This window comes from Notothenia rossii, assembly GCF_949606895.1.
Source record: "Notothenia rossii genome assembly, chromosome: 3".
Lineage (NCBI taxonomy): Eukaryota > Metazoa > Chordata > Actinopteri > Perciformes > Nototheniidae > Notothenia > Notothenia rossii.
The window spans coordinates 81959487-81976503 of NC_136901.1; the positions used below are offsets into that span (position 1 = coordinate 81959487).

General features: G+C 40.0%; 3 protein-coding genes across 6 annotated transcripts; 2 read left to right on the forward strand and 1 right to left on the reverse strand.

Moving 5' to 3' along the window:
- Window positions 1-40: 40 nt before the first annotated feature.
- On the forward strand, window positions 41-11278 carry btk (Bruton agammaglobulinemia tyrosine kinase). 2 transcript variants are annotated; one of them, XM_079672734.1, is made up of 18 exons: window positions 41-408; window positions 3982-4140; window positions 4265-4369; window positions 4906-4987; window positions 5183-5308; window positions 5399-5463; window positions 5793-5980; window positions 7759-7821; window positions 7960-8014; window positions 8113-8192; window positions 8500-8627; window positions 8735-8806; window positions 9068-9239; window positions 9448-9667; window positions 9830-9894; window positions 10289-10407; window positions 10535-10692; window positions 10822-11278. In XM_079672734.1, exons 2-18 carry the CDS (start codon window positions 4000-4002, stop codon window positions 10891-10893), a joined length of 1911 nt encoding a protein of 636 aa, XP_079528860.1. In that variant the 5' UTR covers window positions 41-408; window positions 3982-3999; the 3' UTR covers window positions 10894-11278. The 2 variants fall into 2 exon arrangements, with proteins under 2 accessions (XP_079528860.1, XP_079528861.1); XM_079672735.1 differs by lacking the exon at window positions 41-408 and adding an exon at window positions 2036-2284.
- Window positions 11279-11423: 145 nt separating this feature from the next.
- Window positions 11424-13489, forward strand: timm8a (translocase of inner mitochondrial membrane 8 homolog A (yeast)). Its single transcript, XM_079672744.1, has 2 exons — window positions 11424-11724; window positions 12883-13489. The coding sequence occupies exons 1-2, from the start codon at window positions 11614-11616 to the stop codon at window positions 13042-13044; spliced, it is 273 nt and encodes a 90-aa protein (XP_079528870.1). The 5' UTR covers window positions 11424-11613; the 3' UTR covers window positions 13045-13489.
- Window positions 13490-13522: 33 nt separating this feature from the next.
- LOC307034040 (magnesium transporter NIPA2) lies at window positions 13523-16882 on the reverse strand. Of its 3 annotated transcripts, none has more exons than XM_079672740.1 (6): window positions 16858-16882; window positions 16434-16566; window positions 15665-15721; window positions 15261-15351; window positions 14959-15119; window positions 13523-14864 (listed from the first exon to the last, which is right to left on the reverse strand). In XM_079672740.1, exons 2-6 carry the CDS (start codon window positions 16564-16566, stop codon window positions 14230-14232), a joined length of 1077 nt encoding a protein of 358 aa, XP_079528866.1. In that variant the 5' UTR covers window positions 16858-16882; the 3' UTR covers window positions 13523-14229. The 3 variants fall into 3 exon arrangements, with proteins under 3 accessions (XP_079528866.1, XP_079528865.1, XP_079528864.1); XM_079672739.1 differs by lacking the exon at window positions 16858-16882 and adding an exon at window positions 16822-16857; XM_079672738.1 differs by lacking the exon at window positions 16858-16882 and having other exon boundaries at window positions 16434-16813.
- Between the last annotated feature and the right edge of the window lie 135 nt (window positions 16883-17017).

Genomic DNA, 17017 nt, shown 5'->3' on the forward strand with positions numbered 1-17017 from the left:
TGCAGAACACAATGAGCTAATGAAGGCAAAAGTTGTAAGTCACAATGTTGTTTATAGCCTCCTTGCAATACCCAAACTTGCAGTGTAGCCTACTTAATTACAATATCTCATTTAATATAGGTGAAAAGAAGTTTAATAATCTGCTTTACGCACATATGGGTCAGTGTTAATGTTTATCCAGCTTGCACTTATCACCAAAACGGTCCAACCGGCTGATATGAAAATGAGCAGGAAGAAAAAGGGGAAGTTAGCAGAGTCAATTCCTCTCTGTGGGTAGGTTTAAGGCTTCTTGCATCACAGACTAAAACACATTTTATGGAAGGCGACTGAGGCAAAAGTTAATGTCACCGCTTCAAACCTAAGCATCTGTAGCTGTTTTTCTGATGCTTGACTTTTTTGAGTCTCTAGGTAAGTGTCAAAGCTCTTTTAATGTAGATTGTATGGTCAATAAGTAATTTAACCTATTGTTTCACTGTATTATCAATGATAAAGCAGCTATTTCAATGCATGTCATTTCAAAGAATGAACAAAAGTATAGTAACAAGTATAATTCAGACTTATACCTTAATTACATTAAAAGGTATTAACTTTCAGTTTGTATGCAAATCCTAAATGCGGTGTGAATAAACCACACAACTAGAAATACATATATCAAACCATAGTGACATAACCTGCTGAAATGCAAAGATGTTGTTCTCCTAATGTTATACCGACGAGGTTCTGGTGTATTCTACAGATCTTTGCATGATGTTTAAACCTCTGGAAAGCCGCATCTTGCAGCCCTACATTGGTTTAGATGATTGGTAGGGTTATAATCAGATAGTAGTTTCATGTGGTTACCTTTATAATATCCATGAACTATGTCTTGTTTGTTGTGAATCACTGACCATATTGAATTGAATAATCTTCCCTAAAATGAACTTTATTGAAGTGCATTACAAGAAATGCTAATTCTAAACTAAGTATTTTGCCAACACAGAACACCACACTGTTAAATTGATGTGGTTCCTTTATATGTGTGAGAGAGTATACGCTTCAAGGTTAGGTTCAACTCTTAAAACTTGTACTGAACATGTTTGTCACTCTCTTTTTCTCTCTTGTATACACTTACAAACTCACATACACACACATTCTTTGCACATATCACTTATCTGTCAGGAAACGTCAGGAAAGAGAGCATCTTAACAGGTTCCTGTTAAACCAAGCCTTTTATGATGTGGTTGTTTTTTGCTGTGTCATATGTAGCGGACATCATGTAACAAAAATGCATTCAACATATTTAATTTGGGCCTTTTTTCGTTTGGAACATGTTGCACTACAATATTTGCGGGTTACAAAGATCATAACTCTGACAGCCAGTAAGTAAGGGTACAAATATATATATATCCCTCGATTAGATGATTCTTTCTTTTTTTGCTGATTAAAGCATTTGAGGGTACATTTAGGCTATTCTTGACTTTTAAAGGAATCAAAAGTTGCTGTGTGTACAATAACAAGAGCATTTTGAGTCCAATTGCAGATAGAGTCAAATGGATACACATATCATTTCCCAACAACAAAGAATATACTAGCAATTGACATAAACAAGCATTACAAAGTCTTTTTTACAATGGGTGAGTGTAAGTTAGATGTGTAGAAACAGAGGAGAAATAAAAGAAACAGGGTTACACACATGTATGCAACATGCATTTCAAATATGTGAATTCCAGCTACATTAAAATGATAAAGATAATGTCAGGATTAAGTGCTGCAGAACACCGGGTTTCTTCTTGCTATATATTGCAGTACAACATTGATGCAACTTCCCTATCGGTTCATCTGTGTCAGCCACCATGCGTCAACTCGTTTCAAAATGGACAACAAATATCTGGTTGCCATGTTACAGTAAAATGTAAATGTACATGTTCAGTCAATCAGAGAGAAAGAAATACATTAGCATGTTGATCATCTCACATCAGAGTTTGTTGACCTCTATAATGAAGTTAGTGATGTGAAAAGACATTTGGTGTTCCAGAATGAGGAATGAGTAAACAATGTTTCACAGAATAGGGAACACAGCCGTCTGTTTATGACGGCACAACCAAAACCAATAGGTATCGTCAGTCTGTTGTGAATAAATGTCACAGTCCTGGTTAGCTGGGAGGGACAGAAGCTTCTGGTGGTGTTAGAGTTACAGTTCAGATCATAGAAGGAAGTGCTCACAAGCTGAAAATAGGCTGAGCTGCAGTGAAAACACTTCTGACAAACACCATCACACAATTATTCTTCAGCTGTGTGCCAAAGGGTGAGTTGAGCAGTTGATCCTTGTTTCACCTGGCAATATAACTTCCTACCTGTAGTGCACTGTGTTTTCTTGTAGTATTTTAGAATAATCTTTAGACAGTGTTTGCTGAATGACATACAACTATGAGAATTGCTTTCTGGTTGATTTGAGTTCAGCAGCATTGCTTACAACTAAAGATGACGTTACTGGGTCTGTAAGTGATAACACGACTAGTATATCTATTGACCCACACATTGGGATAAACTATTAACTATCTCATGGAACTTCTCACTAGGATTTGTGGTCCTTTTCTTGCAGTACTGCCAGTTAGTTTAACACTCATTTACAGTGATAGTGTTTTTAATATTGTTACCTTGTTTTTCCAAACATTAAGTATTCAGAGCATTTTTGGAATGAGGCCATGTTTGAGTGCTTTCACAAAGTCTCCCTTATCCTCATTCCTCAATTAGTATTGTTTTTTTTTTCTCTGAGCCTCGTCAATCTATTTTAGATAAGGTGGCATAGAGGTGCAAGTTTCGGTTCAGCACTAGTGGTCAGTAGGTTCTGAGAACAAGACAAAATAAGATGTCTAAAGCTAAAACGAGTCACAGCTATGATGCAGGAAATATGTAGTTTTGAAGATAAGTGAGGAAGGTAGTCTTGTGAAATAGTTTGACCTCTTTTATGATGAGTTGCAAGTAAATTCATTTCAAAATATGTTGTTTTTGAAAACAAGCAAACAAAAAAAAGTTACCGCGTTAACAACTGGGTTGCTGGATCCTAAAATAAGAATTCAAAACCAACCAGGAAAAAAAAAAGTGGTCGTATATATGTCTGTGTATTTTTGTCTGCATTTAAAGAGAGCAACGTTTCCCTATCAAGCATTTTAAATGTATGTTACATTAAAATCAATCACCCAACACATTGAAATGCAATTCATTGTGACTATATCACAACAATTTAGGAAGTCTAAACAGTTACGGAACAATGCCAACCAGTCATGTTAAGGAGATATAGTAGGCAAGGGATTTGGTGGACACGGCAAATTCTCCTTTCACCGTTTCCCAGCACAAAAACACCAGGTCACTGAGTTTGTGTGAGGATGAACACGAAACAGTAGCTTAGGTAAACAGGTTTGAGACGGTGGGAATGTTGGAGTGAAAAGGATGTAGCTGGCAGGAAAATCAGGGCTTATGCAAACTAGAGCTAATCACACGCTGATATGTGCTCGCATTCATGCTGCATGTCTCCTCATCTCGTGCCAGATCTATATGTTCTCACCTGATACTGTGGCATTGCTCTGAATCTATGAATGTAGGGGCGCATATTGAGAACGATTCTGGTGAAATAATTCAATAAGAGTGAAGAGCAACTTAACCCAAAAGGTTGCCTCATATAGTGGTAAGCTAAACAGCACAGAGATAAGGGGTGTGTGTGTGTGTGTGTGTGTGTGTGTGTGTGTGTGTGTGTGTGTGTGTGTGTGTGTGTGTGTGTGTGTGTGTGTGTGTGTGTGTGTGTGTGTGTGTGTGTGTGTGTGTGTGTGTGTGTGTGTGTGTGTGTGTGTGTGTGTGTGTGTGTGTGTGTCACAGCTGTCTAACAAGAGGTTACTGGCTCAGGCGGTGTGGAAGCTCTTCAGTGCCACAAAGAAAATGAAAAAAGCCAAGTGTTGTACTGCCGTTACGCTTCACAAAAGTATTCACCTCCTTGTTCCCATGTAGATTAATCCTGGCTGAATCATGTCAGAGACCATACTGGAAGACATCTTCACGAAGCGATCCCAGCAGAAGAAGAAGACCTCGCCTCTGAACTACAAGGAGAGATGGTTTGTTCTCAGCCAGGAGAAAGTAGCCTACTATGATTTTGATTCTGACAAAGGGGTACGTATATGGAACTACAGAAAAACTTGATTAGTATTGCATCAAATCTGTCTCAGGTTAATGTTTGCTGGTAACTGTGCATTTACATCTGAGTTACTTGACTGTCGCCTCCTCTGTTAAGCAGAAGCGAAAAGGTATGAAAGGATCAGTGGACCTCGAGAAGATCAAGTGTGTAGAGACGGTCCAATCAGAGCCCAATACACCGCCAGAGCGCCTGTTTGCTTTCCAGGTAGACATTTCTGTCAATTTACTCCTTCAACAGAAAGGGTCTCTTAAGGAACTTCCCAATGACATTCATAAAAGTTACAGAGAACGCTGCACAAATGTGTAAACTACCACTACGTGTTGATTTTGGAGATAAAGGACATTGTTAAGAAGAATTTTCTGCCCTTTTTATCAGTAACTGTCCAACCGACGTACATGCTGCAGTAAGCAGTAAAAAACAGTTTTATCCTTCAATAGTTAAGAATGTCTAAGTCTATTGTTAAGAAGGGAAACCCCCTCTCCCACTCAAATTAAGTAGGGGCTTTCAGTGACTGTGCAGGTGTTGCCTTTGCACAGTATGTTAACTCATACAGTTGAGTGTGTGAATTAAGTTGCAGTTAACATGATGACACAAAATAATTTATAAAACCCCCTTAAGCTTTTTTCACCCTTGTGACACTGGTCTTTCATGTATCTACTGTGCTAGTGATAAAAAAAAAAAAAAAATTCTAACTTTTACAAAAACAGCTGATAGCTACTTTCTTATTTATTTTTCCACAGATCGTTTATGATGAGGGACCGCTGTACGTTTTTGCTAAAAGTGAAGATATTCGGACTCAGTGGATAAAAAAGCTGAAAGAAAGTCAGTATATGAATTGAAATGTACAAAGTTTGATGTTTATTTATCCATCAGTCGCATCAATTCATACAATATTTGCAATATTAGACCGTATCCTAACATCACGACTGGCTGCACAACAAAAGAGCTGGGAGCATATGCAAATGAAGTGTTGATTTAATGTAAATGTACCGCTTGTGTATCCATACCTGTGCATAGTGGTGCGCTTCAACAAGGATATCATGCAGAAGTACCATCCTTGTTTCTGGTTGGACGGGGTGTGGCTGTGCTGCAAGCAGGAAGTAAAACAAGCTATGGGCTGCAAAGTGCTGGATAGTAAGAACGGTGAGGACGAGATTCCCTAAAGCATTGAAATCAGTAACTGAACTTTAGTGTAAATGGTTTAATTCATGTATTTAATCATGTCTTTAATAGGCTTTTCATCTAATGCATCTCGGCGAAGGGGATCCAGGAAACCTCTTCCTCCAACCCCAACGGAGGTGCACACAAATAATATTAACTGATCATTATAGTATTTAAGGATTCAAGGATCATTTTCATGATGCAACACAGGGTTGCCCACCAAATTGCTGTATTAGCCTATTCCATTATGCTACAGAATGAAAACTAAACAAAACAAAAACAGTGTTGCACTCCTGTAGTGCATACTTCAGGAGGTATGTAAGTATCAGCAACAAAGACAAATGAATTCTCTAGGTAGACAAAATAGCCAAGACCTTTAACAGATAAAATCATGAGGGAAACGTTGTCTATCAACTTTGACACAGTGAATGTTATTAATACATCCACTACTCTTCTGTTTTTGCAGGAGAAGTGTGTACGACCTTTACCCCCACAGCCTCCTGAGACTCCCTCCCCCTCAGTGGGCATGACTGTCATCGCAGAGTATAACTTTGCACCCGTGACACCCCAAGACCTGGAGCTGAGGAAGGATGAAGAGTACACCATCCTGGAGATGTCTGATCAGAACTGGTGGAAAGCAAGAGACAAATATGGGTGAGGAAAAAGAGGCCTGCTCAAACTTTCACCAGAAAAATATAATACACAAGAGTTTTCCAAAGAAATGTCTACAATTAATCTAATGACTTTCTGAGGAAACATGTGGTTAAAGTGATGTTCAAACAGTGATCACAAGTTCCTTGCTCCTAAATGGAGAAATCTTTAATGAGATCTTAAGGCCCTGACACACCAGGCCGAAATCGGCCGTTTTCGTTAGTCGGACAACGAAGCGCGCCCTGTCGCCCAAACTCAATTTGGTGTGTCCCGCACATGGTCCCGCACCGTCGGCCGTGACACGCCTTATTTGGCCTTTCATGGCCGACGCTTGGCCGATTCAACCATGGATTCAACATGTTGAATCGGCCATGCGTCGGGTCGGGCAGTCGGGCCAAATAAATCACTCTGATTGGCTGTTCAGCTAGTGAATCAGTGCATGAGAAGCGAAACGGAAGTGAGGGACGTAAAGAAACACTTTAAGAAGGCACGAAGAATATCTTCCGCAAGCAACACTCCAATGGCTGATAGCTCCAGTACCGCACGAGACATGTTTTCGATGGACGAGAGTGAAAATGGAATGCACACGCTATTTGTTGTTTGTTTATATCACATAGTCTGTTCTTTTTCTCTGTCTTCCGGTTGTTGCCTCTTTAGAATGACAAATACACACTACCGCTGCCTGCTGGTAAGGAGAGTTATTGCCACTCACGCATGCGCAGTTCGTACGTGCTACTTGGCCGTCGGCTAAAGTCTTTGCGGTGTGTTCCAGTGCGACTATTGGCCAAGAAGCAGGAGACACAACAGTCGTGTTCCGTCGGGACGTGTTCTTTGGTGTCAGTTTCGGTGTCAGAAATCGGACGTTTTCGTTAGTCGGACGACGAAGCGTGCCCTGTCGCCCAAACTCAATTTGGTGTGTCCCGCACCGTCGGCCGTGACACGCCTTATTTGGCCTTTCATGGCCGACGCACGGCCGATTCAACATGTTGAATTGGCCGTGCGTCGGCCACAGGCAGTCGGCCAAAGAAATCACTCTGATTGGCTGTTCAGCTAGCGAATCAGTGCATGAGAAGCAAAACGGTTGCTTGAGAATGTCTTCCACAAGCAACACTCCAATGGCTGATAGCTCCAGTACTGCACGAAACATGTTTTTGATGGACGAGAGTGAAAATGGAACGCACACTCTATTTGTTGTTTGTTTATATCACAGTCTGTTCTTCTTCTCTGTCTTCCGGTTGTTGCCTCTTTTGAATGACGAATACACACTACCGCCGCCTGCTGGTAAGGAGAGTTATTGCCACTCACGCATGCGCAGTTCGTACGTGCTCGGTTGAAGTCTTTGCGGTGTGTTCTAGTGCGACACATGGCCAAGACGCAGGAGAACACGCCGACGCAACAGTCGGCGTCAGCGTCGGCGAGTTCTCTGGCGACTGCTTGGTGTGTCAGGGCCTTTAGAGTTTCATAGGTAAAATAAATGAAGAGGAGCAAGAGATGAAACTAGAGTAAACATGCAGATGATATCTTTTTGAATGGTCGCAATTTAACAGTTTTGACCAAGTCAATTTATCTAGGTACTCCATTCCATCGTGCCTGACAAGTATAACATAAATTATATTTTATTTCATAATCAGTAACAACATATTCAAATATAGATTTGCATTTAGGGTTTTAGGAGCAAGAATTATTGTATGAGCTGCTACTGTACTAATGTCTGTGAGCACTTCAGTTCCAGAATTGTTTTTATTATTTTTAAATACAATGTGTTTTCTTTTCTTCTGCAGAAAAGAAGGATATATACCTTGTAATTATGTTGTGGAAGCCGAAAATGGGCTGGAAAGATTTGAGTGAGTATGGGAACTAGATTATAATTTCCTAATTTATCATTATTATGTTAGATTCCTCGTCTGTACATAAATGTATTTTTCATTTGTGAAGCAATAAATGTTTAGAAAAACGAATTATAATGATATTTATTTTCACAGCTGGTATTCCAAGAATATGAATCGTAGCCAGGCAGAAAACCTGTTAAAGACTGAGGTAAAGTCAATGACTGACATACACAATGGTAAAAGTCAAATTTAGCTGGACTGAATTCAACTGGAAACCAAATGATATGCTTGTGTGTTTTGTCCCAGAACAAAGACGGAGGCTTCCTGGTACGGGACTCAAGCAAGGCCGGGAAATACACCGTGTCTTTGTTCACTAAGAGTGGCGGGTGAGTCAGCTGGTGGTGTTGAACTCTGCTGCAATAGGCTACTGTATCCACTGGCTCCAGTCATGTGTGAACTTATCAAAAGAAGAACTGTTTGTAATGAAAGCGGAAACAGTGGCCCACTGAGGGAGACAGATGTAAATTATTCATGCAAAACCTGGACTAATCTGCCTGCTGAACTTTTTTATGACATTGCTCTATTATAATGAATTACCTTATGGTGACGGCTGACAAGATGTTACCCAATCATGCACACAAGATAAACGGTGACTATATCTACTTTAAGTTACTCTTCTCTTTCTCTTCATAGGGAAACGGGTGGAAGCTGCAGACATTACAACATCTGCACCACTGCCGAGGGCCAGTTCTACCTGGCAGAGAGGCATTTCTTCAGCACCATCCCAGAGCTCATCAACTACCACCAACACAATGCAGCAGGTTTATACAGTTGCAAACTATTGTATCATTTTCAAATACCATAGAAGCAGTCTAAATCTGCATATCCCAGAAATGTACCATACAGATTTTGTAATCTCTCTCACTAGGTATGGTTAGCAGGCTGAAATACATTGTATCCAACCGGGCGCTGCCTCCATCAACAGCAGGATTTGGCTATGGTAAGATGAATACTATATAAATTGACATTATGAATAAATGCATTTTTTGTTATTAAGATTTGTATTACCGCCCCCCGTTATATATTAACTAAAAGGACACTGGGAGGGCGCAAACTTCCACCAACACCTTTACATACGTTTAAAAAAGCAGTTTTCTGTAAGCCTGTTGCAAAAAAGCAAAAAGGTGTATTTTGTGAAATGTCTTTAATGTAGAAGCTGAAAGTATAGAAGTGCTCTTCAGTCTTGTCTTTTTTGCTCCAGGTGAGTGGGAGATTGATCCCCATAACCTCACCTTCATCAAGGAGCTGGGCAGCGGTCAGTTTGGAGTGGTGAAGTATGGAAAGTGGCAGGGCCAGCATGATGTTGCCATTAAGATGATTAAAGAAGGCTCCATGTCTGAAGATGATTTCATAGAAGAAGCCAAAATCATGATGTAAGCAAATTTAAGTCTGATTATGGAGCTTATATTATTTTATTTGGTCATTCAGCTGCTACAGTTTAGTGGTCTGTGTTTAAAAATAATAGTGACGCTTTCGTGCACAAGACTCATGAAACGTTGTGATGTGTCATGGGAAGCGTTTATAACTTTGAGAAAAACTAACACATAATACCTAACTTCCTTCTCCTTTTGATTAAACCAGGAAGCTACGGCATGAAAACCTGGTACAGCTGTATGGCGTGTGCACCAAACAAAGACCCATTTATATAGTGACTGAGTTCCTTTCTAATGGCTGCCTGCTGACGTACCTCAGGGAGGGCCTGATGCAGCACCCCACTGCTGTGCAGCTCCTGGAGATGTGTAAAGACATCTCCGAAGGCATGGCCTATCTGGAGTCGCAGCAGTACATCCACAGAGACCTGGTGAGAGACATACATTTACAACTGAGCGACACATATCTCTGTACATTTCTGGATTATTGCATCATGCTATGTTGATATGTACTGGGATTAGGTATGTGTGAATAACAGTTAATGATTAAATGATTAATCTTAGATCAAGATGGTTGTTTGTTTTGTCCACAGGCTGCCAGAAACTGTTTAGTGGATGGGAATGGCTCCATCAAAGTGACTGACTTTGGACTGTCAAGGTAAAACATTTCCCATGAATTAAGGACACACAGAGGCATATTAGTGCCAACTAGAAAGGTTAGTGTTGAAGAGTTACTGTTTTGTAGACCATTGACGTAGGCTACTTGAGTATTATAATTGTATGATACAACTACACTACATTTATTTTAAAGAGACTGGTTGGTTTGTATAATAAGATATCATACAAAAAATATGATCAACTTAAATATAAAACATTCAAATTAATTTAACCTCAACCAAATACAGCAACATGCTACATACAAACACAATGAGTATTGTTTCTTTGATAACTTTATTTGATATTCCTTTTGTACTTTTTTCAGATGTATATTATTTTAGCAGTTTATCCTCAGATAATACATTTCGGACAATACTTTTCCACCACTGCTTTAGGTATGTCTTAGATGATGAGTACACAAGCTCAGCAGGATCCAAGTTCCCTGTGCGTTGGTCGCCTCCGGAGGTCCTCCTCTTCTGCAAATTCAGCAGCAAGTCAGACATATGGGCATATGGTGAGTAAAGTATGTGTTTTTGAATTCCCCACTGCTTTTCAGGTCAAGTGTAAACTATGAAGTCACATCTGTATTAAAGAAACATTCATTTTTTTCCACCAGATTAACTATTTCTATTCATATTTAGGGATTCTTATGTGGGAGGTGTACACTTTAGGACGACTTCCGTATGAGCGCCTCAACAACACGGAAATAGTGGATCAGGTGTCCCGGGGCCTGCGCCTCTTCCGCCCCCAGCTGGCCAATGAGAAGGTCTACAACATTATGACAAGCTGTTGGATGGATGTAAGTGGATTTTGTATTGGGTTGTAGGCCTCAGAGGGTTTAGTCCAGACTGAGGATTGCATATCATACAAAAAAGAGATTCTGAATAGCAACCTCACACCCTCTTTTTTTGTTCTTTTTTGTTCTCAGAAAGCAGATGAAAGACCCACCTTCCAGGAGCTTGCGCTGACTGTTCAGGATTTGCTGTACGAGCTCCAGTAGATTTCAGAAAAGTCAAAAGACATCAACACAAACAGACAGTTGATCCCGCCACACCAGCATCTCCGTCTGTCCCTGAAACACAAGCATTGAACCAGTTTACAGCTTGAACATGGGACCGCACAGCCACACTGAGGTCCTCTGTAATGTGAATTATGGGAAATATGAGTGTTTCTTTTAATCACTGATTACTTAAGCCTTCCTATTACAATACTAGAAGTACAGTCCTACATATAGATGTGTATATTTTATTGAAGGTGTTCTTTCTTTATTGTACTCTGTGTATTGTATTCCGTGAAATCAGTGTGAATTGTAGACACTTCTGCATGTGGAAACAAGATTTGTTAGAGCATATCTAATTGCACAAATAAAAGCCAAGTATTCAGGGCTTTGAAATTAAATTATCATGTGAAATACAAATGACAAAACATCAACACATCTTATAGAGCTGTTTATCAAACATTATAATCCAAAATAGCAATAATACTGTCAGATAAAGTGGTATTATTTGTTTAATAAACCAAAGGGTAATTTATTGAAAATGGCCGTTATGAAAAATGACGCTTGAATGATGACGACAATCACCTGAAGAACGTGCTCTGTGATTGGTTGAAATAAATCTTACATCCTGTCGTCCATACATACACGTGAAGGTCAGCAATAGAGCCACAACGCTTACATATTTGGATAAATATTGCTCTTACGGCCCGTTTTTAGGGAAATATGAACAGCCAGGGAGCTACAGCGGACCCTCAGCTTCAGCATTTCATCGAAATCGAGACTCAGAAACAAAGATTTCAGCAGCTGGTGCATCAGATGACTGAGGTTTGCTGGGTAAGATCAGCTTTAAGCTAGCAGTGCAGCTCTGCAATTAACTTTTTACATATTGTCTGTAGCTACAACTGTTAGATAGCCTGTCTAATGTCGACATTAAAGTATGTGTTTTATTAGTTTTGTCAATATTGTCCTGAAATGTACTTCATGCCACATTTGTGACCCAGTGCACTCCATGTCTCCCCGGGTTTCGGTCAAATAGCTCTCCCTGCACAGCATGTGAAACATAAGCATTTCTAACTTTTTACGATGCTGCAGGTTTTATCTTCAAATGTCGCCGTGATCTTAGAAGTGTGTACTATTTGTGTGTAACTAATAAATATTAGTTAGACAACAATATTGAATAACATTACCCTGGAGAGCCACGGTCACTCCCCCGGCCTGCTGTAGCTAACGTCAGTGCAACGGAGAAGGAGAAGTGTGGACAAGTTGAATTTAAACGTTTTCTACGTCCATTGTAAACATGTTATGATACTGGACTGAAAGTAAACAGGCAGTCAGTTCAGGTAATAAAGAAACAAAAGTTAGCTGCTTGAGAACGTTATAAAAATACAAGAGAAAAACCTACAAGGGTGAAAAACTTCTTCAGATAAAGATCTGAATATTTGTTGCCAATGACCGACATGCTTTCGTTATTTGTTTCAAATTTTAAAAGACCTAAATATCATTCAGTTTAAGTGAAAAACCACTTCAAATATGGTGTTGAATTAAGAAATTCAGCTTTTTGTATGTAAACTTTTAATTTCTATTAAGCTTAAATCAAGACCAGTCTTTCCAAAATGTTATACATAATAGGCAATGATAAAACAGACAAATCATAATTTCTCCAATCTTACCCATAGATATTTACATGTTTGTGGGATGTATTTTGTGAATATCATAAGATGTATGTCTCTAACGTTGTTTGATGCAAAACCTATAAGAAAAAGCCTTGTTTTTTGCCTGTGTATGTTTGAACTCCCCCTTGTTAGTAGTTGGAGCGTTTTGGTACAATAAAAAATGGACAGAGATAGGTGCTGGGGAAATGCACTAATGCAAGATAATCCCTTCTTAATGTTAAGTGTGTTACACCACTTCTGATAACTGTGATGTATACTATTTGTGATAAACCTTGCATCATTTGTTGCACATTTCTTTAATTTGTCTCTCTGTCTCCAGGACAAATGTATGGATAAGCCCGGTCCAAAACTGGACTCCAGGACAGAAATGTGCTTCGTTAACTGCGTGGAGCGGTTTATAGACACCAGCCAGTTCATCCTAAATAGGCTTGAACAGACTCAAAAGAGCAAGGGCTCATACTCTGAGAGCATGTTGGAATAAAAACTGTCTGGAATGATGAGACACATGCACGTGACCCCGGCTCCATGAAGAGGCTGACACCGCCGTCTGAAATGAAATTATTGTTCAACTGGAAAAAGGAAAAACAATAAATGTTACATTTCTTACAAGTGCCTCAGATTAACAAAACGTATGGATGCAGAAGTTTAGAGTTTAAGGCAACATGATCAGATTGTGATCTATTGCTAGCAGTGACCTCATGTTCTGTTTTCCAGGCCTCTGGTTAAACTGGGATACTGAGCTTGAATGTGGGCGACTGTAGATAGTCGGACGCATCACGAGGATATTCAGACTCACCTGTCTGATTTTGAAAACCACAAGGACTCAACACACAACCTGCTGTAATTTAAGAGAAGTAACAGATGTCTTGACCCTAAAGGCATGAGGTTCTGGATTGTACATATGCAATAAACATAATGCCAAATCATCTTGTCTTATCTTTTGGAAACACTGAGTCAAGTCATGTTGTAGCTGTGTTTTTAATCTGCATTATGAAACACACACAAAGTTCTCTTACATCATAGATATGTAAAAGCTTGGCACATGCTGGAAGTTAATCCACACAGGGGAAAAAAACATTCTTTGGTCCAGTTTGTACAATAATGAGGTATTACAGTAACAGGTCAAAGTATTACTCAAACTTCATCAACGGATGATTGAAATGCATTCAGGGTAGTTTTGGTTCCTGCTTTTGCATTGTCTACAAATAAAAAATGTGTAAGCAATATATGCTTATTTAAAAGTGTTAACCTATGAATACGGTTATTGTTTACGGTAGCAAGGCACACTTGGTTTATGCAGGCTATTCAATGTTCATTCTTTTTAAACTTAATATACTATAAACAATAAAAAATGTACAGAGCAGTGCAACAAATTAGCTAAAACCTACATTATACTTCAGATCATAATTCTATGTGGCTTTTTTTTTTTTACTAAAGATGTGAATGTACCATGTTCAACTAAGACACATTAAATATAAAATCCAGTGTGCTGACAAGAGTAATATTCTCACTTAAGGCAACTATGTTCATCCAGTGCATACTGCATTATGTAAAACTATAACATGACTATTAGTAACTCATCTCTCACATTGTGTGGCTGTGATGTGCAGTAAAGCTTTAGGATTGTTATAAGCATTTTTTATCAATAGTGGAAAGACTATCCTCCTTAAGGAGCTCTCTGGTGCGTACCCCACCCCCCCTTAGAGCTTCCCTCTCTGGGCAGTGTTACCTCATCCTCTGCTTGTGTGTCGTGGCTGGGAAGAGCCACATAAGGCTGGGGCCCCCATGGACAGCCCTGAGGACCCTTCCTCAGGAAGAGTGGGAGGGAATCAAAACTAAATACAATGTCTTTAAAGGCATGGAGGAGGAAGATCCCAAAAATGATTGTGAGGAACCCACTGATTGTTCCAACTGCTCCGTCAGTGGTCATTCTCAACCACTCCTTGAAGAGAATGGCTGAGCAGGCCATGACGGAGGTGGTAAAGAAGACGTAGTAGATGGGAATGACAAGGGAGGTGTTGAAGATGTCGAGGGCTTTGTTCAGGTAACTGATTTGAACGCTGACACAGATTACCAGGCAGATGAGTAAGGACCAGAACAGGGGTTCCTTCAGCACTGCTGTCCCAGCAAACAGCTCCTTAATGCCAATGCCCAGGCCCTTGACACAAGACACAGACAGGGAGCCAATCACAGAGCAGATCAGGATGTAGACCAGCACATTCTTCTGTCCAAACCGCGGAGCCACAGCAAAGATAAGAACCAGGCTGCTTCCAACAACGCACACAGCAAACGCAATGAATCCTAGTGGGAGCATTCAAGAATGAGTTAGTACCCTGAAAAGACAATCTGTCACACCATGGTTAATGAGATCACGCCCATGAAGGGCTGGGCCTACCTGGGTCTTTGAGCTTCTCAGCCATAGCACTGAGGGAGACAACCTCCTCTTCCTGTGGGGCATGGATCACCATCACTGTGGAGCCCAAGATGCACAGCAAACAGCCGATCTTCCCATGGACATTCAACCTCTCATTCAGAAAGTAAGAGGAGAGCACCGCACTGTAAGGGAAAACAAATGATGAAGACACTGAGAGTTAACACACATTTGAAACTACACATTAAAAAGATCAGTCCAGGGATAAATAGAAGTATCTGATTCATCAGTGCCATTAAAAATTGCAACAAGAAAAAAACAATCACCTTACAAGTACACTCAATGCTCCAAGAGGAGTCACCAGTGTGGCCGGAGCAAATGCATATGCAGCAAAGTTGGCCGCCTCTCCAGTTCCCACTAGAATATAAACATGACCATCAGTGTTAACACATTTATAGCCGATGGTGGTTTAAGGTTGAAAAGAGTATTGTCTTTCAACCCACGTGCAAATGTGCTCTTTGTAGGAATGTGTGCTTCAAAGATAGTGTGGGCGCTGCATCAACAGCAACGTCGCCAGCAAAAATACCAAACCCACAACAGCCTCATTTCCACTTTGAAAGACAAAGACCGCAATGTTTCTGGCCATGGCTGGTGTTAACTAGCAAGCGACATATAGCAGCTGACACTATCACACATTTTGCAGAGCTAAGTTTGTCAATTGTTCACTTACGTGAAATAAGTCCTGCCCACCATAGCCATTCCTTCAGGTAAGCATACCCCCCTTGACCTGTGAGATACAGACAACAAAGCTGAAGTACATTTCGTATCAAAGTGTAAGTTTCTTACATAAAATATATTCTAACTGATTCAATGTTAGAGGGTAATTAGCTTCCTAAACAATAAACACACTTCATATCTCAAGGAAAGTCAACCCTTAAGGCTAGTGACACTGACAGGGGCAGTTCTTCGACATTATTATTGCTTTAATTTTACTTAAAAAACAACACATTTAGTTAAGTTTTACATCACAAGAATACAGACATTTGAATGTTTGAATAGATAACACATAATTGTAACCCTCCTACACCCTTTTCCTTGCGGGTGACCATCATTTGGATAGCAAAGTATATACAACAATATATATCAACACAAATATAAAACAAAACAAATCTTAAACAAATAGCACTTTTGATATTAATATAATTTCACAACCAATGTAAGAGCCTGAACAACAGTTTCTCATAGGCTAATCGTAGTTTTTGCAAGAGTTACATGAGTTGCCCTTTATCAGTCAGAGCAACTTTCAACAGTCATGAGTTAGTTGAGTCTAGTTATAGAGAAGTTTTGGACATGGTTTGTACTACTTCTCTGATCATTTTTACTTTTCACCGTGGCACTTCCGCACTGCATACAATTAGTTATCAAACCACCATAATGGTACTCTCACCCAAAACATTTATAAATAAAGTTGTGTTGAATTTTGATAAAGATCACAGTACCTGCTCGCATTGAACCCTTGCTGGCCAATCGCAGCAGGCCTTTCTTCTTTAGGATGAAACTTGTACCGATGAAAAAACTGGAGCCCGCGGCCAGAGAGAGACCGATGTAAAAATCCTTACGGTTCCCGTCCATCTGAAAAAAGAATACAGTGTTGCTTTCGTAAATAACTGTTTTCATTTAGTAGAGGAGCAACGGAAGGCACCCGATGGTTAACATCACATGATGGGCTGACTCAGTCTCACTGACTTTCAACGATGTTAAAACTGAAGACGGCGAGAGATACCATGACAATTATAACGAGCGACTAACCTGACTTATTGTTTTACTTATTAACTTTAATACGATATTAAAATGCCGCTTAAAATGACAGTTTGTTTAATGTTTTACCGCTGTTGTCGCTTCAACCCCATTCGTCGTCCTTACCTGACATCAGGAGGTGGAGCAGCTGATTGGCTGGCCGTCACGGGACTTCCTCAAAACTTCCATGAAGATGGGCGTGGCTTTGTGTCTTGCAGAGCTGCGTGCCCCTAAGAGCCCCGTTAGCGTCTCCATGCACATTCCATCCATTTGTATTATGATGGAG

What these genes read in the sequence shown, in the direction of transcription:
- btk (XM_079672734.1), top strand. Translation starts at nt 4,000, where the DNA reads ATGTCAGAGACCATACTGGAAGACATCTTCACGAAGCGATCCCAGCAG. An exon ending in GATAAAAAAGCTGAAAGAAA is followed by an intron (nt 4,988 to 5,182) that starts GTCAGTATATGA and finishes ACCTGTGCATAG; the next exon opens with TGGTGCGCTTCAACAAGGAT. An exon ending in TTCCTCCAACCCCAACGGAG is followed by an intron (nt 5,464 to 5,792) that starts GTGCACACAAAT and finishes CTGTTTTTGCAG; the next exon opens with GAGAAGTGTGTACGACCTTT.
- LOC307034040 (XM_079672738.1), bottom strand. Translation starts at nt 16,611, where the DNA reads ATGAAAACAGTTATTTACGAAAGCAACACTGTATTCTTTTTTCAGATG. An exon ending in GTGGGCAGGACTTATTTCAC is followed by an intron (nt 15,352 to 15,664) that starts GTAAGTGAACAA and finishes TTTATATTCTAG; the next exon opens with TGGGAACTGGAGAGGCGGCC. An exon ending in TGAGAAGCTCAAAGACCCAG is followed by an intron (nt 14,865 to 14,958) that starts GTAGGCCCAGCC and finishes TGCTCCCACTAG; the next exon opens with GATTCATTGCGTTTGCTGTG.
- timm8a (XM_079672744.1), top strand. Translation starts at nt 11,614, where the DNA reads ATGAACAGCCAGGGAGCTACAGCGGACCCTCAGCTTCAGCATTTCATC. An exon ending in AGATGACTGAGGTTTGCTGG is followed by an intron (nt 11,725 to 12,882) that starts GTAAGATCAGCT and finishes CTCTGTCTCCAG; the next exon opens with GACAAATGTATGGATAAGCC.